The sequence below is a fragment of the Chiloscyllium punctatum genome, chromosome 2 (genome assembly GCF_047496795.1).
Source record: "Chiloscyllium punctatum isolate Juve2018m chromosome 2, sChiPun1.3, whole genome shotgun sequence".
Lineage (NCBI taxonomy): Eukaryota > Metazoa > Chordata > Chondrichthyes > Orectolobiformes > Hemiscylliidae > Chiloscyllium > Chiloscyllium punctatum.
In genome coordinates, this window is record NC_092740.1 from 127,029,121 (window position 1) to 127,055,804 (window position 26,684).

At 42.2% G+C, this 26,684-nt stretch overlaps 1 protein-coding gene across 6 annotated transcripts in view; it reads left to right on the forward strand.

Annotated features, from left to right (window-relative positions):
* Positions 1-26,684, forward strand: part of trpm3 (transient receptor potential cation channel, subfamily M, member 3) — a 561,085-nt gene that overhangs the window by 507,347 nt on the left and 27,054 nt on the right. For 4 of the 6 annotated variants that reach the window (XM_072588222.1, XM_072588237.1, XM_072588255.1 and 1 more), the window contains exons 13-18: positions 6,397-6,432; positions 6,675-6,815; positions 16,316-16,345; positions 19,179-19,468; positions 22,644-22,872; positions 24,556-24,723. In XM_072588222.1, the coding sequence (XP_072444323.1) occupies positions 6,397-6,432; positions 6,675-6,815; positions 16,316-16,345; positions 19,179-19,468; positions 22,644-22,872; positions 24,556-24,723 (894 nt within the window). The remainder of the gene's footprint in view (positions 1-6,396; positions 6,433-6,674; positions 6,816-16,315; positions 16,346-19,178; positions 19,469-22,643; positions 22,873-24,555; positions 24,724-26,684) is intronic. The other 2 variants (XM_072588229.1, XM_072588245.1) reach the window with 1 other exon arrangement.

Sequence of the window (26,684 nt, forward strand, 5' to 3'; positions counted from 1 at the left end):
ATCTTGACAACTAACATTTGAGTTATCATCCCATCTGCTTTTTTCCAGTGTTACCAGACCTGCTGCATACTTATAACATTTTGATTTTATTTTAGTCATTCATTAATTACTTTAAGTGGGCTATACTAAAACGCAACTTAGAGACCTTGTGCAACGCATTGACTGGTCTGTATGGAGAGAGTGACTCTTTCTTAGAATTTGATGCCCTTTAACAAGATTCAATGTGCTTTCAGTTTGCTTGCTCATTATAGAAACTGCCCAGTTTGTTTTTACATCAATGAACAGCTTTTATAATGATCTATATCGACACTTGGACAGCAGGTCAATAAGTTGGAAATTTAACCCATGGAATTCCAGTGTACAATCTCAATTGAATTCCTTACACCCACCTGCCTCACAAATTTCCTGCCTAATATAATCTTAACTCATTACATACTGAGAGGAGATTTGTTGGAAGATCTCACAGTCCTGAAAGGTTGGAACAAAGTGGAGATGGAGAAACTATTCCTCTTCATAAAAGATTTGAGAGTCAGAGGACCCTGATTTAAGGTGAATGGCAATCCAATGAAAAGGACAAGAGGAAAACTCTTTTTACACAGTAAATGGTTAGGATCTGGAATTCACTAGCTGAGATTATAGTTGACTTAGGTACAACTATGCTATCTAAAAGGAATTGGAACATTATCAGGATAAACAAGATGCAGGGAAAGGATGGAGGAGTGGGACTAGCTGAGTTTCACTTGCCCATCTTCTTGTATGAGGTAATCTCACATCAACAGCACCAGCTCTTGCTTGACAGACTCACTGAAACCTCTGGATCCATGTGTATCATGTGATGCCTCTTACCTGTTACATGTGTTCTGTTGAGTTGCCAACCACAACCAGCTTGTAGTTGTGCCACCTTGATTGGGTCAAAGAGCTTACTTGGTTTACAGAAGTGGAGAAAAACCAATGAATCTTAATGAGGAGAGGCATATGGATCCATCAACATTGGTCATCCCGCTTCAGGGTTGTCTCTCATGGAGTTAAATGAAGCCATCTTCAATCTGAGTACACAAATCTTTATTCTCAATCTTTTGATACCTTGGGGCTGAAATATGTAGATTAGGTTGCCAATCTTCATTTGCCCTCAAAGATTCTCTCACTGTTAAACTCAACATGTTCACATCATCAGTAATGTTAGTTGAGCAGCTGGTGACTTAGCCTAGTCACTGAACTGATAACTCTTCCTTGGAAGATGAAGAATTGAAATAGTCCTCTTGGACTTATATTGTTTCATCACATAACATCAAATTTGAATCTGTTATCACACTCTGTTCACCATGTTGTGTTGGTGCCTTAACAGTTTCAATGAGCTCAGATAGGTTGCCCCTTATTTGCATTTTGTTGCAAACTTTGCTGATTTCAGTCATCATGATTTCTTCAGTGACGCCAGGACTGTTTTCCACTCCTGAAAATTGTATGTAATCACCACACACTGCTGACGGAGCTATAAACCTGACAATCCTTAAGTACCTTGGTGTATCCTTTCAAGGATATCTTCCTGGAAGGAGGCTGGAATGACGAGACTTCTGTCATATGGTGGTTCAGTGGTTAGCACTGTTGCCTCACAGCGCCAGGGTCCCAGGTTCGATTCCAGCCTTGGGCGACTGTCTGTGTGGAGTTTGCACATTCTCCCCGTGTCTGCGTGGGTTTCCTCCGGGTGCTCCGGTTTCCTCCCACAGTCCAAAGATGTGCAGGTCAGGTGAATTGGCCATGCTAAATTGCCCGTAGTGTTAGGTAAGGGGTAGATGTAGGGGTATGGGTGGGTTGCGCTTCGGTGGGGCGGTGTGGACTTGTTGGGCCGAAGGGCCTGTTTCCACACTGTAAGTAATCTAATCTAATATACCAGTATGATGTCTATGATTGTGAAATGCTGTTGGTGCTCAGTAAACTCACTGGATGTTTAGTTTGGCCACCCAATGTGATATCGGTGAATGGTGGCACGTTCTTGGTTAGCCTTTGGTTCGCATTGAATTTGCTTGAGTCTACTCTTGGCTTCCTGGTCATTTATTCTTTTCAACTACGTGAGAGAAATTTCTTATGCCATCACAGCCAATACTGGCTTTAGCATTTCATATTGTCGCTCCTGGTTGATTTTTTTCCACAAATTCTGTGCAAGCTGTTTGACTGTAGACCTGCTGCAGTTATGTATGAGTTGCTCTTAAGGCCATAAAGTCTTGAAAACTGGAAATGTCTAGTATTGCTCCTGGGTTCAGTGGAATGCTCGCCATGGTTACCTTGAGGCAATAAGCAACAGAACCCACCGCTGCTACCCACTGCTGCTTTGATAGCCACTTGAGATTGCGGTAGCTTTCAGCCACTGTCCTCTTTCTTTAAACAGGATAAAGGAATTTTGTGGTTTACAGTGGTAACAGAAAGCTACTCATGAGTCTGAACTGAATCTTTAGTTCAGCCACAGCTGGAGTAGTGTGCAGTTCACTACATTATAGGAAGGATGTGATTGCAGTGGAAGGGATGCAAAGGAGATTCACCAGGATGTTTCAGCTATGAATAGAGACTGGATAAGCTCAGGTTGTTTCTATGCAGCAGAGAAGGTTGACGGAGGTCCTGATAGGCTTATGTAAGATTATGAGAGGATTAGGCAAGTTGAACAGAAAGCAGCTGTTCCCCTTAGTTGAAGGGACAATAACACGGGGGCACCATTTTTGAGTGAGGGTTTAGAGGGAATTTGAAGAAAAACCTATTCACCCAGAGGATGGAGGGAATCTGGAATTTACTGCCTGGGAAGGTAGTTGAGGCAGTAAACGACACAACCTTTTCAAATTTCTTGGATGAGTTTGTGAGCACTTGAAGTGCCATAAACATTCAACACTACAGGCATAGTGGGGGCAAGTGGGACTAGTATAAGTAAGGGTATATTTTGACAGTACAGACTCAAAGGGCCAAAGGGCCTCTTCTGTACCATATATGACTCTATGAACTATGAGGAGGCTCTCTTCATAATCAATATGTAGTTTATTACATAATGGTGATCAGGTGAAGTTAGACACTTCACCAAAATCATTGGGAGACTTATAGATGTAGCTCTTCACTCTGCAAGATCTTGAGGTGTTCTGCGTTGCCCACCCAAGTACTTATGACATCATCAGTTTGGGTATGCCTGTATGCAGTCTCCAACATTAACCCTTTCAGAAGCATTACCATCTCCAACATTACCCAATGTGTCTGCACAGAAGCTGATACTCCAGGTTACAATTCAGAAGCAACAGCTTGACTAAGGGCCCAACCACATGGTGTCATCCTCAGTGAAAGTCAGTTACAATCCACCTATGATCAAGTTGTAGTTTACTCAATGTCATCTTATATTCCCATTACAACAAAGAGAGAAGTTAAAATCGCCCTTTCTCTTTAACATATTTTTACCTCTATTTCCTAAGCAGCTCATGGCTGAATCCAGTATAACTATGCAACACTGGGCTGGATGTTACAGCCACAGATCGGGTGGGCTCCAATTGCCTCTCCCTGGCCCAACTCTGCACTTACTTAAAATACAACCTTACAGAAGGTGAGCAAATGCCAAAATTGAAAGTTCACCTCCCATTTTCAAATGAACAGCAAACTATCGAGTTTATTAAAGATCCAGCTGTTACTGCCTCGTCAGTCCACTCTCAATCAATAAAGTGATGGAAGAGGCACAGCCCTGCTGTCAAAAGGCATTTACTTAGACAGCAATGGATCTGACTGCAGAGGGTGACAGTAGGTGCATGTTACTAGTCTTTATTCATTCACTTCTCTTTAGGCTTCCATAGCAATTAATGAGTGAGTAAAATGGAAAGGAGACCTTCAATTCATAGTGTGACCAAGCTCTGGTTCATGGTGAACCCCCCTCCTCTGCCTGACATTCTTGCCTAGAGCCTGCAATGGACGTGTAGCTGCCTAACTCCCCTTACCAAGTGCTAGCTGACCCTCTTACCATTAAGTTGCTGCTAATTGGATGCCTGTTGCTTGACTTGCCAAGCCACGATGGCAAAGGTGGGAGTGAGTAGGTCGCTCGTGTCCCACTCAGCCTCCCTCATCCATAAAGTGCAAAGTTCAACCCACTATCATAATAGATGTATTCTCCAATGAGGTCTACTGTCCATCCATTGGATCACTAGGTGCATAGTAATCATGGGATATTTCAGACCTGAGTTGGATGAGATAATAGTGATTTCTGGTAGGTATTCAGACCACAGAAGAAAGGGTTGTCATCTAATTGTGGAGCCAGCATTGTTTTATATTCATCTTTCATCATTTCTGTTCATATTGTTTGTACAATAGTGATGCTATGGTTACCCTCAATGATACTGGTGTCAGTTTGATGGATTCGTTAGGAAGTGTACCCATCCTGGAAGCCATTCCTGTTGGCATACAGCAGCAAAAAATCAGAAAGCAACTTGTGGTTGCATCTGTTCTTTAAATGGGTACCTTTGTTTGTTGTTATTGCATGAATGTTTAAGTGCAAATATTAGATGGATAAAGAATGTGCTCACAGATATTTATAAATGCCTAGATTTCTATTTAATCTTCACCCTATTTAAGGTGCAACCTCTATCTCTCGAGGAAAGGTTTGCATTTGTATAGCAGCTTCCACAACCTTAGGACATTCCAAAGTGCTTTTCAGACAATTAAGTACTTTCTGAAGAGTAGTCACTATCATAATGGTTATGTCAGCCAATTAGTGCAGAGCAAGCTCTCCCAAACATCAATTTTATAATGCACATGTAATCTGTCTTTCAAATGACATTGATGGAGAGATACACATTGGACAGAAAATAAGGGGAAAACTCATTTCTTCTTCTTTGAAATAGTATCAAAAGATCTTTTACTTCCAGCTGTGAGAGCAGTCAACATCATAGTTAACCTCCCATTCAAAAACTGCCGCTGCCAACAATGCAGCATTCCCTCAGTCCTGCACTGGGTGAGTCTCTCCTGGGTGGAACTTTCCAGCACCACTAATCCAATATTTGGTTTTCAGCATCTGCAGTCATTGTTTTTACCTTGAATCCACAACAGTCTGATTCAAAGGCAGAAGTGCTACTGAACCGTGCCATTGAATTTGACTATTTAACCTCAGTGGCCTAGCCTACAAAATAGCTGCTCAAAAAATAAACTTCTCAATGCCTGTTACTCGAGATAGATTCCGGTTAGTTTGAGCACAGAGTGACTTTTGCAGTAACTCAATGTTGAGCATACTGCTTAGAACACGATGTTTCATACTTCAATAATTTCACTACTGTAACCCTTATGTTATGTCAAAATGATTTTACGAAACTGCACAGTGCATAGAGGAGAAGGTGAAGGGTAATCTGTTTGACTTGTTAAACAAATTGCTTACAAGTTAAGAATGCCCTTGGCATTGGAAACTGAAAAAAACTTCTCTTTAAAATATTATTGGATTTAATGTATATTCCACAAAGGGCTAAGGCGATTCCATTAATAAACATTTCTCCTTCATTCTCTGGATGTGGGTGGCTTTAATGAGCACTGTAATGGAGGAGAGAAAGATAGTTGTCGAGGTTTATGGAGGAACTTCTGAAGCTTGCCATTTTGGTTACAAATGGTGGAATAATAAAAAGAGCATTACATTCAGGCTGTAATTAGAGGAACATAGAGGTCTCGGAGGGTTGTAGCAATGAAGGTAATAAAGGAGATAGGGAGGGGCAAGGAGGGATTTGTAAACAAGGTTCGGATTTTATTTTAATGAAGGGATTACCAGACTGGGAGCCAGTGTACATTAGTGAGTACAGGAATGATTAGTTAATGCAAGTTAGGATATGGAAATGTACTTTGATTTGTATTTGCCTTCATTATGCTTTATGTTAGTGTCAAGAGCATTGGTATAAGGCCACAAGACATGACGCCAATTCTGGAAGTTTCCAGCAGTGTGATACACGGGCTACTTTACGCGAGCTGTAAGAAACATTGCAGACAAACTTGTCGTAACTAACGAGGATCATAAATAAACAACAGAATTAAAAGCCCTCTCACCAGCAGTTGATTCAATATTTTAGCATTAAAAGCAGCTGTTTCTGGTTTTCAAATTAATGTCCTGAAAGTGCTGCTGAAAATCAAAAAGCTGTTAAGGGCGTCTTGCATATAAATCACCAAATGACAATGTCTTTTAAACACACCTCATCAATACCATTTTACTGAACAGAAGCAATCCACAGACAGGTATTCCTGCAGAAAGATGTTCTGATGAACTGGTTGAGATGACAGCTTCATTGCCAGAGGATAGCTTGTTAAAACACTTACACCAATTCATTCCTCTGATACCATCATCATTGAAGGCAGATTTTTTGTGCTATAAAATATACCAGTTACTTATTCAAACTTATTTGTTCTCTCCAGCGGGAATATCAAGCTTTCAGCTGGATCTATTTTCAGGTGAATGGCTTAAAATCTGCTTAGCATATAAAATACATTTGTTATTAAACTCGAGTTTACACATAAGTTGTGTGAAAATCCATTGCGTGCATTTCACGTGACCACTAAAAATATTCATTCATTTTAAACTCATCAGTTGAATTTAAATAATAATTCACGAGCTTATGTCTGCTGCACTCCTGGTGGTTTCTAAAGATAAAAGTTCCCTTCCTAAATATACAAGTTCTCTTGGTGTTCTATAGGGGAATCTCCCTCCTGACTACAGGATAAGTTTAATTGACATTGGACTAGTGATTGAAAACCTGATGGGAGGTGCATATCGTTGCAATTACACTCGGAAAAGATTTCGAACCCTGTACCACAACTTGTTTGGTCCCAAAAGGGTGAGTAATTTATTTTTTAAAAAGAAACTCAAGCTGTTTGTAGCCACCGGGAGACTTTGACATTATTTTAGTTATTTTCCACTTATCTATTGGTGCATGGAATGTTCGTGTCACTGTCAAGGCCAGTATTTATTACCTACCCCTAATTATCCTGGAGAAGGTGGTGCTGAGCTGCCTTCTTGAACCACTGCAGACCACTTGGGTGTATCTACACCCATAATACTGTTGGGAGGGAGTTCCAAGATTTAGACCCAGTGATATTGAAGGAATAGTAACACGTTTCATGTCACTTAGTATGTAACTTGGAGAAGAGGTTACAGAGGGTGGTATTCCCATGCTCCTGTTGCCATGGTGCAGGTCACTGGATTTGAAAGGTGCTGTCTAAGAAGTCATTTCCACTCCTCTACCTTCTCCTTTTCCCCCCACATTTCCTCTTCAGACATCTTCTCCTAGCTGTGGTACATCTTGTAGATGGTATTCTCTGTGGTCAATGGAGGAAATAAATGTTTATGGTGGTGGATATGGTGCCAGTCAAGTGGGTTGCTTTGTCCCAGATGGTGTTGAGTTTCTTGAGTGTTTTTGGGGCTGCACTCATCCAGGCAAGTGATGTGTATTTCATTACAGTCCTGATTTGTGTCTTGTAGCTGAAGGACAGAGACTTGAAGAGTCAGGAGGTGATTTATTCACTGCAGGATTCCTAGCTTCTGATCTACTCTCGCAGCCACAGTATTTATAAGGCTAATTCAATTCAGCTTCTGGTCAATTGTAGCCCCAGGATGTTGATTATGGGGGGATTCAGTATTGGTAATGCCACTAAAAATCAAAGGATTGTTGTCCAATTCTCTTTTGTCAGAGATAGTCATTACTTGGCACTTATGTGGTAGTAATGCTACTGGCCATTTTTCAGCTGTGTTTGAACATTTTCATTCCCATGATAAATAAAAGAAACTTACAAAGTAACATTGAAATGATTTTCTTGAGAGAAGCTTTTTCACAGACAATGGGAAAACCTGATTCTGAAGTGTCACTATTTACCTGCTGTATGTGTTACTGCTGGACGGTTATTTGTATTTGATATGTGTATTGTTCACTAATATCCCTTTGGTCAAAATTGAGAAACATGCAATATCACTAATTACCCACTGGCTGACACTGCGGAATGAATATTGCTATAGAACTGAGAGAATCCACTGAGAGCAGAAAGGTATCTCTCTGATATTAAACTCCTCGTCATTTGTTCACTGTTTCTTTAAGGTGCCATTAATCACTAACCCCACTCAATTCCCAGTTGGCACTCTGACCCCTTTTGAATATACACCAGCCTTTTCTCACAGCACTGATTTGGAACTTTGTATTGGATAACCCATATTCCTGTATCTCACCCTTCCTCTCCCAACTGCCCCTCCCCCTTGCCTCCAAACATCTCTCTTCCTACCCCACCTTCTCCTCCCTTCATCCCACCTTTGAATCTCTATTTCTCCCTGCACTCCCATGCACTCCCTCCATCTCCCTTTGATCCTCCTCCAAATATCTTCCCATCCTCTTCCCTCGTCACCCCTCTCTCCCACTCCCTCTGTACTCCTTCCATTTCCACCTCTCTACCTTCTCCTTTTTCCCCCACTTCTCCTCTTCACACTTCTTCTCCTTCCTTCCTGCTCCTCACACTTCATCCCCACCGTCCAGCTAGACCACTACCTCATACTCCTCTTCCCGTATCCGCTCTCCCCAATTCCGTCCTCATCCCTCTGTGCCTCCATCTTCCTGCCACCTTTAAATCTTCCTCCCTCTGCACTCTCTTGCTTCCTCTCTGTCTTAAGACCTTAAGGCATAGGAGTAGATGTAAGCCATTCAGCCCATTTAGTCTCCTTCACCATTCAAAGAGATCATTGCAGATTCAATAATCCTCAACTTCCTTCCTTTTCCCTATAATCCTTCATTCTCTTTACTGTTTAAGAATCTGTCTATCTCAGTCTTAAATATACTTAATGACCCAATTTCTACAGCCCTCTGTGGTAAATAATTCCACAGATTCACTACCCTCTGAAAAAAGAAATTCCTCCTCATCTTCACAATGTTCTAGATTCTCCTACAAGAGGAAGCAAACTTTTCACATCTATCTGTGAAAATCTTGTACATTTCAATAAGGTTTCACCTCATTCGAAGAAAGTCCCTCCATTTCCAGGATCAGACTTTTGGAAAACCTGTTGGATCTCTGGCCTGTCTCTAATGCCAGTACATCTTTCCTCAGGGACCCAAAACTGTTCACAGTATTCCAACGTTGGTCTTACAAGGGCCTTGCAGTGTTTTAGCAAGATGTCTCTGTTATTTCATTACTTTTGAAATAAAGGCAAGCATTCCATTTGCCTTCCCTATAACATGTGGAGATAGAATGCTAGCTTTTTGAGGTTTAAGTAAGAACCCCTAAATCCTTCTGTCCCATTGTTTCCTGCATGTAATTAATATTCAACTCCTTCCTTCCTGCCAAAGTATATTCTAACAGTATATTCCATCTGCCATATTTTGTCCAAAGATCTCTCTGTGGATTCTATTTCATCCTCACTCCCCACTTGCTGCTCCTGTCCCTCCCTCTCCCACTCTCTGTCATTTACAGATTCACCTTCTTCCATTCACCATTCCCCTTTTATCTCCTTTCTATCTCTCTCATCTCAATGGCCTGAATACTTGGCTTGACTTTGATATCTCATATGGAATGCTGCTGTTGTATGACACAATACAGCGGTAGTATCCCTACCTCTGGGCCATGAGGCCTTGGTTCAAATCCTACCTGCTCCATTGTTGTGCTACATCATGCCTGAACAGACTGATGTACAAGTATCTATACCAGAAGTTCTAAATGACAAGTCCAACGACTGAGGAAAATCTATTAATTAAAATGATTAAACTTGTCGTCTTAACTAAACTGACATAATTCAAGAAGTCTCCAAACGGTTTTTGAAGCAGTGTCTCAGAATTAGGTTCAGGTCTTCATGCCCTTACAGATATTTTTTAAATTCTACATTACATACAGCCGTGCCCCAGCTGAAAATGTAGGTCCCTTTCTTCTGAGTCCTGATCTGTAATTTGTTCTGACTTGAGACCATTGCAATTCAGCATCCCGTGCAGGTTTATTCAGACCACAAACACCTTTCCATTGTTCCCAACAGTTGCATTCTCTATGATACTGTATCTAGCAATCGAAAGCCTTGCCCAGGGTCAACCTTAAGTAAGTAGGAAAACTTTACACAGTCTAAAATTTAGATCGTCCCTGGAACACCAACATTGTCCCGTCTTCAGCTGCCACCCTCCTCCGGTTGACACAGGGCCGAGTCTCGCCCATTGGTGACAGAGCCAGCCAATGAGCCTCCCTTTTGGAAAACGTGCTGGATCATGAGCCAGTCAGGCCAAGATAAGGCCACCAGTAGGGTTTTTCACAGGATCAGGAGCTATGGTGGTAGAAATCCCAACTATTGTGAATTGCAGCCAATTCAAAAGATCCTTTGCTCAGTAGTGCCACTAGGAGGCAGTGGCTGCTGCAGGAAATGCACAAATTAGAGCCCAAAATAGAGAGATGATCCTGGTCATTGGTAAGTGAATGAAGAGGGTATTCATGGGGTAGGTGTGTGGTGGTGGGTGTATATGCATCAGCAAGGGGGTGTCTGTCAACAAACTTCCACGCCCCCATCACCCAACAATTCTTTCCAATGCTGGGTTGTCCAATCAGTCACTGCGAGCTTTTGAATTAAGGTATGAGCCCATTCCTGATGAAGGGATTTTGCCGAAAATGTCGATTCTCCTGCTCCTCGGATGCTGCCTGACCTGCTGTGCTTTTCCAGCACCACAATCTTGGTTCTGATGAGCCGAACACCCAATGCCTCCCAGCTCAGCTCAGCTCAGCCCAGCCCAGTCCAGCCCACCTCAACGCCACTCAGCCCAGCTCAGCCCAGCTCAGCTCAGCCCAGCCCAGCTCAGCCCAGCCCAGCTCAGCCTAGCCCAGCTCAGCCCCGCTCAGCTCAGCTCAGCACAGCCCAGCCCAGCCCAGCCCAGCCCAGCCCAGCTCAGCTCAGCTCAGCCCAATTCAGCCCAGCCTAGACCAGCTCAGTCCAGCTCAGCCAAGCTCAGCTCAGCCCAGCCCAGCTCAGCTCAGCCCAGCCCAGCTCAGCTCAGCCCAGCCCAGCTCAGCTCAGCCCAGCTCAGCTCAGCCCAGCCCAGCTCAGCCCAGCCCAGCTCAGCCCAGCCCAGTTCAGCTCAGCTCAGCTCAGCTCAACAGACCCACCTGGGTGATAGCAACAGTTCTCTCAGATTTACTGTTACATAGCAACAAACCCATCTACAACTGGAATACCACTAAAAATGGCAGGTGATCTCTTTAAATGCTTACTTATGGTTCATTTAAGGCCCTCAGTTGGGACCACCATGGGCATTCATGTCTTGGATGTGATCAGATTGGAGGCAGCAGTGTGATAGAGTGAAGCCATTTGAGAAGGCCCATGATTTGACGTCTTCTTCATTAGGTACTGGGGTGACTATAAGACATAGGAGTTTTCCTTTTACTCCACCTACAATTTATCACTACATACCAAATACTGTAGTGGGTAGGCCACAGCTTTACAATTCCCAATGTATGTTTTGATAGTGAATTCATAATTTAAATATATTAAATTTAGTAAATGGGACTCTTACGTTATTGAAAACTTATTGGTTCCATCTGCCATATCTATTGTATAGCAACAATACCATCATGGTTAAATCATTGGACTAATAGACTAGAGGTTTGGGCTGCTTATCCTCCTTCACAGTGGCTGTCTTAACTAGTTAAATAATTCTGGAAGTGGAAAAAGTAATGATGAAACTGTGATCAGTTGTTAAAAAATGCCATTGAGTTCACAAATGTCCAATGGCAGGTAAATCAGCCATCTTTACACTGTCTGGTCTAACTGTAACTCCAGACTCACAGCAATTTGATTGACTCTTGACTGCCTTTTAAAAAAGACTACTAAGCCATTTAGCTGTTCAGAATGTGGCTCATCATCATTTCCTCAAGGGCAGTTAGGAACAGGCAAGGAAGTGATGTCCATGTCCCACCAGTAAATAACAAAATACCACATCTGAATTAAAACAGAAAATATTGGAAGTTACTGACCTGAGAGAAGACAGAAACTAAGTTAATGTTTCAGCTCAATGGTTCATAAATTAGAATGAAGCCTTCACCCCAGAGCAATATCATTAACAAATTTTCCAGTGATTTTATTCAGATTCACAGAGATAGTTTTGAAACTGTCAAGCATGAAATTCGACATGTTAAAACTTCAGTCTTGCTGCCTCACAGCGCCAGGGACCCAGGTTCGATTCCAGCCTTGGGTGACTGTGTGGAGTTTGCACGTTCTCCCCGTGTCTGTGTGGGTTTCCTCCGGGTGCTCCAGTTTCCTCCCACAATCCAAAGATATGCAGGTTAAGTGGATTGTTCATGGGAAATGCAGGATTACAGGGATAAGGTAAGGAGTTAGGTCTGGGTGGGATACTCTTTGGAGGGTTGGTGTGGACCTGATGGGCTGAACAGTCCACTACCAAGTTATAGGGACCCTATGATTCAAAGATGAATCACAACTGGCTGGAAAGAATCCCTGCTGCAGTGTCACTCCCACCTGCAGGTGTCAGTATATTACCAGGTTTTTGAAGTGAAAGTTTTTCACCATCCTGCCACACATAATAATCTAGACTCACACATTGTAGGAGGAATTTAGGGGCAAGATTGCATTGTGAAAAAAAAATCACATTTTTATAATATATACAAGATTTCAAATAATGCATAGCTACTTGGTATTACATAGTAATTACAGCCCAAAAACAGTATTCCGACCCAATTTCGCCAGTATGTCTGGTCCACATGTGCCTCCTCCTAATCCTCTTCATCTCATCTCAGTGGCATATTCTTTCTCTGGTATTGATTTAATAAATCTTGTTTGTGCCGTCTCCGTGACCTTTTTATCCTTTTGTGACATGGAGACCGAAGTTGAGCACAGTATTCCAAACATGGTCCAACAATGATTCTGAACAAGTTTAACATAACTTCAAGCTTCTCTATTTTATTCATTTGCAAATGAAAACTGGTGATTTGTTTCTATATAAATGAACTGGATGCAAGGAGTCATCACTTAAAGTTGTGGTTCTGCTTTTGAAAATCAAAACTTTAAGTGAATCACAGATTCCCATTGGAATCAATACTGAAGATGGAGTTACAATCCTTCAGCTATTTTCTTGCCCAGAAAAAACTAATGTACAATCTGAAATACTGTATCAAACATGTACATGTACATGTTCGTTTCCTAGCTGAAATAACTTGCAAAAGAAAATGCATCACTAAATGTTAGAAACATTTTTTTAAGGTAAGATAAGGCCTTATTTCTGTTTGAGAGGTCAATAATAAGAGGACCACACCTCAAGTATTTGGGAAAAGGATTAGAAAAGAGTTAAATCTGTATTTTCTGCCCAAAGGATTGTGGGAGTCTGGAATTCTTTGCCTGAAAGTTCCACCATTTCCTCTGGCAGCTCATTCCATACACATGCCACCCTCTGCATGAAGAAGTTGCCCCTTAGGTCTCTTTTATATCTTTCCCCTCTCACCCTAAACCTCTAGTTCTGGACTCCCCCCATCCCAAGGAAAAGACTTTGCCGATTTATCCTATCCATGCCCCTCATGATTTTATAAACCTCGATGAGGTCACCCCTCAGCCTTCAACGCTCCAGGGAAAACAATTCCAGCTTATTCAGCTGCTCCCTGTAGCTCAAATTCCGCAACCTGGCAACATGCTTGTACATCTTATCTGAATTCTTTTAAGTTTCACAATATCCTTCTGATAGGAAGGCGACCAGAATTGCACACAATATTCCAAAAGTGGCAAACCAACGTCCTGTACAGCCGCAATATGACCTCCCAATTCCCATACTCAATGCTCTGAGCAATAAAGACAAGCATACGAAAAGTCTTCTTCCCTATCTCCTGCAACTCCACTTTCAAGGAGTTATGAACCTGCACTCGCAACATTTAAAAGGCATCCGGATGGGTATATGAATAGGAAGAGTTTAGAGGGATATGGACCAAGCGCTGGCAAATGGGACTAGATTAGGTTGGGATATCTGGTCAGCATGGACGAGTTGGACTGAAGGGTCTGTTTTCACGCAGTACATCTCTATGACTTTATGACTCTAATTGCGCTCACTTACTGTATTGTCGTACATTTACGCTGACCAGGCTCTATCTGATGGAAGGCACGGCTGGTGCAGGTAGCAGAAAAAGTTCCAAGACTACTTGCATTGAGAATTGTTCACCACTAGTTGGAGCCCTGGACTTCAGTGTAAGTTCAGAATGGGAGCCAGGAGTCTAGAGTCATCAGCACAGAAACAAAACCTTTAGTCCAACCACTCCACGCTGACCATGTTTCCAAACTAAACTAACCCCACTTACCTGCATTTGCCAAATATCCCTCCAAGCCTTGCCCATTCCTGCACTTATCCAAATGTATTTTAAAAGTTGTAACTGTATCTGCATCCACCACTTCCTCTGGCAGTTCATTCCACCCACGAACCACACTCTGTGTTAAAAGAACATTGCCCCCATGTCCTTTGTAAAACTTTCTCATCTCATTTTAAAAGTATACCCCCTAATTTTGAACTCCCCCACCCTCGGCAAAAGACCCTTGTTCTTCACCTTATCCATGACCCTCATGACTTTATAAGCCTCTATAAGGTCATCCCTCAACCTCTCAAGCTCCACTGGATAAAGTCCTAGCCTATCCAGCCCATTTTTCTAACTCAAACCCTCCATTCCCAGCAACATCCTGGTGTGTATTTTCTGAACCCCCTCCAATTTATTAATAACTTTCCTATGACATGGCAACCAACACTGACCTGTAGAAGTGACCTCACCAAGGTCCTGTACAACCTCAATATGACATCCCAACTCCTATGCTCAAAGGTCTGAGCAATGAAGGCATGTGTGCTAAATGCTTTCTAAACCACCCTGCCTACCTGTTCTACAACACTACCCAGGGCCCTGCTTTTAATTATATAAAACCTGGCCTTGTTGTTTTACCAAAATGCAATGCCTCGCATTTATCCAAATTAAACTCTACTCAGCCCTTCAATTTAATTAATCAAGATCTCAAGTCAACTTCTTTAACTAACTGTAACAGGATAAAGACAAATTGCTGATCAACATCTCTTTGTAAATTTAGATAACCTCTACACTGTCCACTATACCACCAATTTGTGAACAAGTTCCTATTGTCAGTTAACCAGAGTTCTGTTAAAAGTATGAGATCATCTGGATGTTTTTATATAACAAGGAAACCACAATTTACCCAAAACCGGCCTAATATCGGTCAAGAAAAGCGGGCAGCGGAAGAACAGACCCTGAGGACTAAGCTAAGAACAGAGGGCAGGAGACAAAACCAGGTGAGGCAAGGGCAGGAAATATGCCACAGGGCAAAGTGGGAAGCAAGTTGTAAAAACAATGCTGGGGGTATGTCAGGAAGTAAGGGTGGGAAGCAAGGCCATTAGACAAATGTGAGAGTGACTGAGGGTGAGGGCAGTAGAGGGGTGGGAAAGTTCATCTGCTCACACAGGGAAGCATTGATCAATTGGAACTGCTGACAATAAGTGGATATATTGCCCTCACTTTATCAACAACCTTAAAGTAAAACAACATAGTGAGTTACTGTTAAGCAGGACTTAAATGTAGGGTCAAGCCCTTTGACTAATTGTAAGAGGATAAACAAATATTGCTGATATCCTTTAAAAGAGATTATTGCAGTAATATGAAGTTATGGATATGTTTTCAGCTAAGATTGTCACATTGCTTCAGAGGGTCAGCATCTGCCATGGTCCAGTAATTCACCCCATCCTAATTTATATCAGGACTTCCTCACCAAGTTGTCAATTACCAGTTTACATTGTCAGAAAGACTTTGGAATTAGACCCATGGCCTGGTCCATTCTAACATCCGTCAGTTTCATTTTATATATACTTAAACCGGATTCTGATTCACAAGTGCAGCAATCAAAGAGAATGGTGAATCCTGTGAAATACAAACTAACGTTACATGAGAGAGGAGGAGATGAAGAAACCTTTTTATTTAAAGATAGTGAGTGGTTCTGATTTGGATGTGTTGACTGAAAGCGTGAAAGAAGCAGATTCAGTAATAACTTTCAAAGACAATTGAATAAATACTTGAATAGGAAAAAGAAATGGTCATGCTGTGGGCAAGAACAGTGAAGACTGAGAGGAACTGGATTGCTCTTTTAAAGGGCCAGTGGACCCAAAAGCTTCCTTCTGTGCAGCCTCAACTAAAGCTCATTCTTATTGAACTGGTGCAAGTGCCAATTTATTGTCATTAACTGTTGGATTGTGAAAATATGAAAATATATTCAATATGTGTTGTGCAGGAAGATAAAGTTACTTTGTGTTTATTTTAAATTTTCACTTTTCTTATTGATTTCTTGCAGCCTAAGGTTCTGAAACTGCTGGGAATGGAGGTATGTTAACACCATCAATGTCTGTTCCTTCATTCAAGGAGGTCGACTTGGTTTATACAAGAGGGGTTTGGATATTCACCAATGGCAAAGTTCCAATACTGGACATCAGCGTGATTTCTGAGACAGTATCTCATTGAGAATTGTAAATACATCACAGAGGGCACATACTATGAAAATACCAATATGCCTGAATGCGTGGCATTGGGGCAATAACACATACTTAGAAACATCAGCACATTTGAGATAATGATGATTTTCCCTCATTACCTCAAGTTTTTGAATTAAATGTTCAACCTGTCTCTATGACTCATCTTTTAAAGCAACAAGGAAAACTCATACATAAAATGGTTAGTGTGAGTTTTTAAGATATCAGCCAATTATATCTGCAGGAATATATATTCAAGAGTATTGAAATGTAGTTTTGCGCTTCTAATAATCCCACTGGGGCCAAATTTTGAAATTCATTTAATTTTAATTTTTGTTGTTGACTATTCCAACCCTTGATCTATAAAAATAAACCACACATTAGAAAATAGTGGAATATGCAGCCTGAGGAAAAAAGTTTGTAGCAACTCAATCATTACTGAGTTATCAGTGTTTTTTGGCGTGGTAAGATGTATTGGATTTAATATTGTTTCCTTCTGGGTTCCCTTAATGCCTCTGAAACCTCCCTCTCTTTCTCATTGCTGCTTAATGATCTGCATCCATTCCAATGCTGTTTCTATGTAACTGATGTTTTAGTCGCTGTCCCTTCCTCAATCAGTCCTTCATTCTTTCATTTCTTTGTGGTGAAGTTTTTTTTTCTCGTTGTGGTTTTACTCACTGAGTTTTTTTTAGAAGAATGCCTTAATCATAAGTTCCAAGTTCACTGTATATTGTTCGTATTTGAGAGATATTACCCATATGTTAAGAACCAGTTTTTATTTGTCTTTTCTTAAACATTAAAGTCTAGTAGTAAAAATAAGTAAGGTAAAAATAAATGTTATAAGTGGTTATATAATCTTTACTTTTCTTTTCTTAAACATTAAAGTCTAGTAGTAAAATTGAATAAGGTACAATTAAATGTTATACGTGTTTAATGTTATACGTGTTTAAATATGACATGTATTCAGTGTGCCCAGATTCCCATTATCTCTTTCTAAAATTAGCTTTATTTTTGGAAATGAAAATTCTGGGTATGTCAGAGAACTGCCTTCGGATGATATGGATGCTTACAGCATCCTGTTTGAGGAATGTATCTGTGTGTTACTAATAGATATTGCATTACAACAGGTAGATAACCTGTTCAAGTATTTTATAAACCTTTTTGTTATGTGGTCTCATTAGATCAGTTAGCTAAACGGTTAGTATATGATTCAGAGTCACCATCAACAGTGTAGGTTCAATTCTAGCTCTGGCTGATGTCAGCTTGGAACCTACCTCCTTGCTCAGTTCCCTGAGAGTGGAAGGCAATGGCAAGTTAGCGCTGGCAAAACTGAGCAAGAAAAGCAGCTCAGGATGAAGCATTAGGAAGCAACGGGCCTTCAGGACAGAGCACTCAAAACAATGACCCCAGCTCTCTCTTGTAAATGATAGTTCCCCAAATATTACAAGAGTTACAAATGCAGGAAATATTCAACAGGTCAGGCAGCAGCTGTGGAGAGAGAAACAAAGTTGATGTTTGGTGCCGCTATGACTCTATGTCAGGCCTTCCTGCTGTCCAGGTCCCAACCACCTTCAAAGCCTTCATCTCTAACTTTTCTAGTTCTGATGGAAGGTTGTGGTAATGTTGTTTCTGTCTTCAGCACATTTCCAGCATTTTTCATTGTTATTGTGGTATTAAGCTAAGTTAATGAAATAGAATTTGAATTGTATTATTACAAACAGACTTTTTCAGTTCTCAGATCAAATACTGTCCTAACTTAAAGCGCCACATTCTACAACATTAGAATCTGTACATCGCAAATCCTGAGAAACAGGGTTGCCAACTCTGTGAGGGGCATTTTCCTGGATGGAATGACTGTCTCTATTTGCCTGCCTTACGTTCTCGCTATTGGGCATGTGTAATGTCAATCCTCATGATACCCTGCCTTCACACATCCTGTTTGGAAGAATCTTGACTATCAATCAATCAGCCTTTAATCCTCCCCTCCTTTTCTTTCTTCACTGACCTTCTGCTTGCTCAGGATTGGATGCAATGTTGCACCAGTCACCTCTACTGCAAGTAGCAGCATTTTCTGTACCAGATTACATTGCCAACTCTAGGTTGACACTTGGTAAAGTTCTGACCTTATCCAGAGGATGTGTCACAAATCTTGCTGGTGTTGCTGTAAGAGTCATTGTCCTCAGGTGAGGACTGTCTGCCTCTTCCATCCTTATGGATCATGCACTGAGAGGGCTGTTGTGCTGTATCACCACCAGAGGGAGCTGAATGATGCCCACACTTAGTTTAGCACATCAGCCAAGGTAAAATACCAAGATATGCCCATTGACGTGCATTACAGCTGCTTGGAGGCATAAATGAGAGCCGACGACAGGGTGGAACACTAGTGAGTGCACTCAAAACAAAAGTGTGTGACTGACATTGATTCATTGGGTTCAAGTCCCATCACAGAAATACCCATGTACTCTTCCATATCAGAGCTAATAAACAAAAGAATAAAACCAAGAAGTTTATTTTAACACCCTTATGGTTGGTCTCCCGGGTATCTATTCCAGTAATGTCCAAGAGATCAGTCGTCAATTCCTGGCAAGTTCTTTGGCAGCCCCGACTGACAATGTGTGACATCTCAAGCGTAGTGATTCCGTAGAGCTGTCATTTTGCTGATGAATGTTCTCTTTGTCAAATAAACAGGAAGAGCCTCCCATGAGAAGAGGCAGGAAGACAACAAAGAAAAGGGAGGAAGATGTGGACATTGACTTGGACGACCCCGAGATCAATCACTTCCCCTATCCTTTCCATGAGCTGATGCTCTGGGCTGTCTTGATGAAGCGGCAGAAGATGGCGTTGTTCTTCTGGCAGCACGGTGAGGAAGCCATGGCCAAGGCTCTCGTCGCTTGCAAGCTCTGCAAAGCCATGGCCCATGAGGCCTCCGAGAACGACATGGTTGATGATATCTCACAAGAATTAAACCATAACTCCAGGTTTGTCTCTGATTGCTTCACAAAGCTGCAACATATAACATGGCTGGCTGTGTGCACAAGGCCTCGCCTTTAGGTTTATTCCTCCAGTCTTCTGAGGGAAAGCAAGAGAAGGGGAGAGAAAGGCACGGGAGGGGATGAGAGGGAGAGGAAAGCACAAAAGGAAATAAGAGCATAAGCAAGAACCCCTAGGAGTAGCCATTCAGCCCTTTGAGTCAAAATTAGAGTACTGCTGGAAAAGCACAGCACATCAGGCAGCATCCGAGGAGCAGGAAAATCGATGTTTCAACCAAAAGCCCCTTCATCAGGATTCCTGATGAAGGGGCTTTTGCCCGAAACATCGAGTTTCCTGCTTTTCAGATGCTGCCTGACCTGCTGTGCTTTTCCAGCACCATTCTAATATTGACTCTAATCTCCAGCATCTGCAGTGCCCACTTCTGCCTATTCAGCCCTATGAGCCTGTCCTGCCATTCAATAGGATCAAGGCTGATCTTTGAACTCAAATCTTATTGTCCCTCCTCCATCCCAGATCCCATGATTCCCTTAGGAAGTCAAACAATACTACTTCTACATTTTATGGTCAATCTGTGGACCTTGCTTACCTTTTTAATTGGAACGAAACCAAATCACCATTAAATCTATGCTTCTCTTAAGGGTAGAGTCACAATTATTTTAACACAGCTGTGTTGCTATGAATCTCTCTAGTGGCCACCTTCAACACCCTTTCCAAAGCCTGACTATCACTGACCACCTGACCTTGCTTTACATGCTAACCTTGCTGACATTCTCCTTGAGAGTGGGGCATTTTAGATGTAACTCTCATCCTCTGCCATTTAGCCCATATCTAACTGTCAATAAGAAGTGGATCAGCTCATTTTTGTTTCAGTTTGATACCAACCCCAAGGAGGCAGAAGAACTGGATGTTAAAGGGTGAATCAGCGAGATAGCGGCGGGAGTGTTATGTCCCGCAGGGTTGTTGTTGATGACAGTGCAGTTCAGGAAGGCTGTGGGTAGATGGACAATAAAGGAAATCATAACCTGCCTTATGCCCATCATCCAGGAAACATACATAAAGGATGGCAGAGTGACAGAGGGCTCCTGTAAATCTGGAGCAATGTGCAAGTCAGCACCAAGACTGAAGGCTATAGATTAAAAAGGCCTTTATCTCATGGAGGACGAGAATCTGAAGAGGTGGATGTTTAGTGGGTCATCCCAAACTCTGATCTGACACTATTCCAGGTACAATACTACACTTAGTCTGGACACTACACCTTAGGAACGATAATGGATTGGCTTGCAGATTCACCAGAATAATACCAGTCTAAATTACAAGGATAGGCTAATAGACTGGGTTTGCATACCCCTGGTTATAAAAGACTAGGAGATGATATAACTGGCATGTTATGATAATCAAAAGAGTTGATCGGGTAGTTGGAGAGAAACTATTTCCCTTGGTGGTAATGAATCCTGGAAACAGATTAAAAATCGAGTGAGGTTATTCAGATAATCAGAGGAGGCATTTCATGCAGATAGGCTTTGAAGTTGTCAGGGATGTTAGTGAGTTTTGAGAAGATTTGTAGCTCTGGATGGGGGTTTGCTCACTAAGCTGGAAGATTCTTTATCAGACGTTTGTCACCATGCCAGGTAACATCATCAGTGAGCCTCCAGATGAAGCACAGGCTGTATGGCCCGCTTTCTATTTATGTGTTTAGGTTTCCTTGGGTTGGTGATGTTATTTCCTGTGGTGATGTCATTTCCTGTCCTTTTTCTCAGAGGCTAATAAATGGGATCGAAGTCAATGTGTTTATTGATAGAGTTCTGGTTAGAATGCCATGCTTCTAGGAAGTCTCGTGCATGCCTCTGTTTAGCTTGTCCTAGGATGGATGTGTCATCCCAGTCGAAGTGGTGTCCTTCCTCATCTTATGTGAGGATACTAGTGAGAGTGGGTCATGTATTTTTGTGGCTAGTGAATGTTCATGTATCCTGGTGGCTAGTTTTCTGCCTGTTTGTCCAATGTAGTGTTTGTTACAGTTCTTCCAAGGTATTTTGTAAATGACATTAGTTTTGCTTGTTGTCTGTATAGGGTCTTTTCTGTTCATTAGCTGCTGTCAAGTGTGTTGGTGGGTTTGTGAGCTACTATGATGCCAAGGTGTATGAATAGTCTGGCAGTCATTTCCGAGATGTCTTTGATGTAGGGGAGAGTGGCTCGGGTTTCTGGACGTGTTTTGTCTGCTTATTTGGGTTTGTTGCTTAGAAATTGGCAGACTATATTCATTGGGTACCCATTCTTTTTGAATACACTGTATAGTTGATTTTCCTCTGCACTCTCTGAAGTTCCCTATTGGCTGTTCGCTCGACTGATACATCAAGGAATTGCAGTTTGTTGTTGTTTTCCTCCTCTTTAGTGAATTTTATGCCAGTAAGGGTATTATTAATTATCTTGAAGGTTTCCTCTAATTTGTTTCGTTTAGTCATGACAGAGATGACATTAACGTAGCGGACCCAAAGTTTGGGTTAGATGGTTGGCAGAGCTGTTTGTTCAAGTCTCTGCATTACTGCCTCTGCTAAGAATCCTGATATTGGAGATCCCATGGGTTTGTCTGTAGGTTTTGTTGTTGAAGGTGAAGTGGGTGATAAGGCATAGGTCCACTAGCTTGACAATGTTGTCCTTGCTGATGAAGTCGGTGGTGTTTGATGTATGTGTCTTTGGGTCTTCTAATAGTGTAATCAGTGTTTCCTTGGCCAGGTTAATGTTGATGGATATGAACAGGGCTGTTTTTGTCAAAGGAGACCATTATTTCATCCTCTTCTATCTTGGTGTCTTTGATGGTCTTCAGGAACTCTTGGGTGGAGTGGATGAAGTAGGCGGGGTGGAGGGTCAATTGAAAATGTCAGAGCTGAGATGGTCAGGCATGGACATTAAGAGTTAGAGTATCAAGGCAGGTGAATGGAGTTAAGATGCAGGTCAGGTATTATCAAGTTGAATGGTGGATCAGGAAATTGAGGGGCTGAATGGCCTGCTATGTCAGTCCAGAAGGATGGAGGCTGTGGTGGTATTGATACCTGAGATGAGAGTGATTGATATTTAAGGAAAAAACAAAAATGAGGCATAACTTTGCATGAAGTGGATTTGAACCAGCCTTCAGCTCAGTCTGACTGCATATTGTTCCGTGTGTAGGGAGTTTGCTCAGCTTGCTGTCGAGCTCCTGGACCAATCATACAAGCAGGAGGAGCAGATGGCTATGAAGCTGCTGACCTATGAGCTGAAGAACTGGAGTAACTCAACCTGCCTGCAACTGGCTGTAGCAGCCAAGCACCGAGACTTCATTGCTCACACCTGCAGCCAAATGCTACTCACTGACATGTGGATGGGGAGGCTCCGAATCCGCAAGAACTCAAGTCTGAAGGTGAGGACAAAGCAATGCACGAAACTACCAGACAGAAGATTGCTCACAAATTTTATAGTGGTCAAGTCCAAATGTCTGCTGCCAATATCGAACTCGTACCAAATCCTACTCACCCATAAGACAGAGAAGCAGAAGTTAGGCCATTAGATTCACCACTCCCTGGCTGTTTTTTCTCCTTATCGCCATTCTAAAAGGTTTTCCCTTTACTCTAAGGCTGTGCCCTCTGGCCCTAGTCTCTCCTACCAATGGAAACATCTTCCCAACATCTACTCTATCCAGACCATTCAGTATTCTGTATGTTTCAATTAAATCCCCCCCTCATCCTTCTAAACTGCATCGAGTTTAGACCCAGAGTCTTCAAACGTTCCTCATATGTTCAGCTTTTCATTCCTGGGACCATTCTCGTGAACCTCCTCTGAACGCGCTCCAGGGCCAGTACATCCTTCCTGAGATATGGGGCCGAAATCTGCGCACAGCACTCCAAATGTGGTCTGACCAGAGCCTTATAGAGCCTCAGATGTACTTTCCTGCTTTTATATTCAAGTACTCTCAAATTAAATGCCATCACCCCTCTGCTTACTGGTATCACCCCAATTTTAAAATTCTCATCCTTTCAACGCTATCCAAACTTCACCTCCTCCCTCTTTGTGTAAGAGCCTCCCTCTTTGTGTAAGATGCCAGTGTTCTTCCAATTCTGGCCTCATGTATCATTGATTTTTTTCTTATTGCTCCACAATTGGCACAAGTCTTCAGCTGCCGGATTGCCAACCACTTGGACTCCCTCTCTAAACTTCTCCCATTTTACAAAAGTCTTTAGCATTGAAATTTTCACTTGATTTCTAACCTCAACATTTGAGGAAGAAGGCTTCAGATTGGAACTAGCCTTTGTATGAAAAAGTGCTTTAATCAGAAGTCTCAAAGCAAACCCTACCATTCCATCTATCTTCTTATCACCATTTGGGTCCCAATGATACATCCCTTTTTGTGTTTGTCTTGATGTGATTCACCCAGGATTCATTCCTATTGCTCAATTCTCCCTGTTTCCTAAAAAACATCAAACTGTGGGGCAGCACTGTGGCTCAGTGGTTAGCATTGCTGCCTCACAGCATTATCGTCCCAGGTTCGATTCCAGCCTCGGGCAACTGTCTGTGTGGAGTTTGCACATTCTCCCTGTACCTGTGTGGGTTTGCTCTGGTTTCCTCCCACAGTCCAAAGGTGTGCAGGTCAGGTGAATTGGCCATGCTAAATTGCCCATGGTGCTAGGTGCATTCGTCAGAGGGAAATGGGTCTGGGTGGGTTACTTTTTGGAGAGTCGGGTTGGGCTGAAGGGCCTGTTTCCACACTGTAGGGAATCTAATCTATAACCAGAACCCTGATTACATTCATAACATTCACTTTTCTTCCCTAACCCAATGACTCATTCTGCAGTACTTAGGTGGACAAAATCTTTCTTTCTTGCATATTTTTCTCATTTTTAATTCATCTGAAGCCTTTAACATAAATTCATGTATAAAAGCATCAATTAATATTGTCGATCTCCTTTACAGATCTAATAGTGGTTACACAATGATATTCTGCTAGACATGAGTCAGCTCAGTTTCACCATTCTTATTTCACTGATTCATGAACGCTTATCACCTCGAAGAGAGCTTCTAACAAACTTTTACTTGCATTGTTCCCAAGGTTATTCTGGGCATCTTACTGCCTCCATCGATCCTGAGCCTGGAATTTAAGAACAAGAATGAGATGTCATATATGCCACACAACCAAGAGTCAGCCTTGCTGGGGAAGGAAGTGGAAGAGCCAGAGAAACCTGTCAAAGAGAAGGAGGAGGAAGATATGGAGTTCACAGTAAGCAAATACCAGAGACACTCAAGCTGCATTGTCAGTGTAAAACAGAAACTGAGGAAAGAACTTACACTTGTATAATGTCTTTTGCTATACTAGGACATAACAAAATGCTTTACAGCCATTTTGAGTGAAATAACTATTGCAATGCAGGAAATATGACTTCCAGTTTGCACTCAGTAGATTCCCCCCCAAAAGAAAACTATGATCATTACTAGTTTGTGATGATGACTTGGGGCAATTATTAGGCAGGAGAATTCTCCAAAATTGTCCTTTCACGTATAAGGGCCTTGATTTAACATCTCATCCAAAAGATAGCACCTCTAACAGTGCAGCACTCTCTCAGTACTACAGTGGGAGTGTCGCCTGAGATTTTGCATTCTCATACAGGAGTGGGTTTGAGCCTCTAACTTTCTGATGAAGAGAAGGATGCCGCCCACTGAACTGTTACTGCTATGGCTTAAAGGCTGAAGCTTGTTTCTATATTACTCAGGTAGGCTGGGGAGGCACGCATGGGATAAAATGAGCCAGCCCAATAACTGAGAAATGGATTTATGGTTCTTTAGCAACAGCCTCATCACCATACATTCTCGGCCAAAAGAAATGAACAGTACAGTGAATAATTCAGCACTGAAGAAGACTGTTTGCTCGCTGTGCCTGTGTTATCTCTTTCAATTGTGTTGTCAATTAGCCCCATCTTTGCAGTTCCCCATTGTCCTGCAAGGTTGCCCCGTTAGTAACTCAATATTCTAAGCAGATCTCAGGTTTACTCCCATTGGCTCCTAATATAGCTTTGATTTTTGAATGCCCATCTTCGTTTTCAAATAGTCCCACAGCTTTGACTCTCCCTAACTCTATAACCTCCTCCAAGCCTATAACACCCTGAAATTTCTGTGCTCCCTGGCCCCTTGCAAAATCCAATTTTGATCACCTAACCACTGGCCAACATGTCTTCAGCTGCTGAGGCTCTAAGATCTGGGATTCTTTACCTAAACCTCTCGGCCTTGCTCGCTATCTTTAGGAATCTCCTTAAGTCCTACCATTTTGACGGTGCTTTTGGTCACTTAGCATATTATCTCCTCATGTGACTCAAGATTAGATTAGATTAGATTAGATTACTTACAGTGTGGAAATAGGTCCTTCAGTCCAACAAGTCCACACTGACCTGCCGAAGTGCAACCCACCCAGACCCATTCCCCTACAATTACCCCTTCACCTAACACTACGGACAAGTTAGCATGGCCAATTCACCTAACCTGCACATTTTTGGAGTGTGGGAGGAAACCGGAGCATCCGGAGGAAACCCACGCAGACACAGGGAGAATATGTAAACTCCACACAGAGAGTCGCCTGAGGCAGGAGTTGAACCCGGGTCTCTGGCGCTGTGAGGCAGTAGTGCTAACCACTGTGCCACGGTGTCATCCACCACTGTGGCACCGTGCCGCCCACATCAAAGTAAACCTGACAACACACTTGTGAAATATTTTGGGATATCTTTCCACATTAAAGGTTCGTTGTAACTACAAATAGTTTTTGGTTGGATGGGAGAAAGGGAATATTGCGCAGCATTACCCCTTCTGATCCTGTCCTGTGCCTAAGATCCAGTAGCATGTTAAATACTACAAGCCAAAGGGGCTAGGTTTACGTACTCAAATTGGACATGTACACCATGCACTAACATGGATTGATATCATTGTAAGTCATCAAGCTAGTCTCCTCAGTTACAGAAGATGAGCAGGTATGGAAATTGGCAGCCCCTCCACCATTCTGTAAAAGCTAACTATGAGCTCAGAGTCAAAAAGTGTAAACATTCCTAATGAAGAGCTAATGCTTGAAATGTCAACCCTCCTGCTCCTCGGATACTGCCTGACTGGCCGTGCTTTTCCAGTGCCATACTTTTTGACTCTGATCTCCAGCATCTGCAGTCCTCACCTTCGCCCAGTTGATAATAACCTTACTGCGAA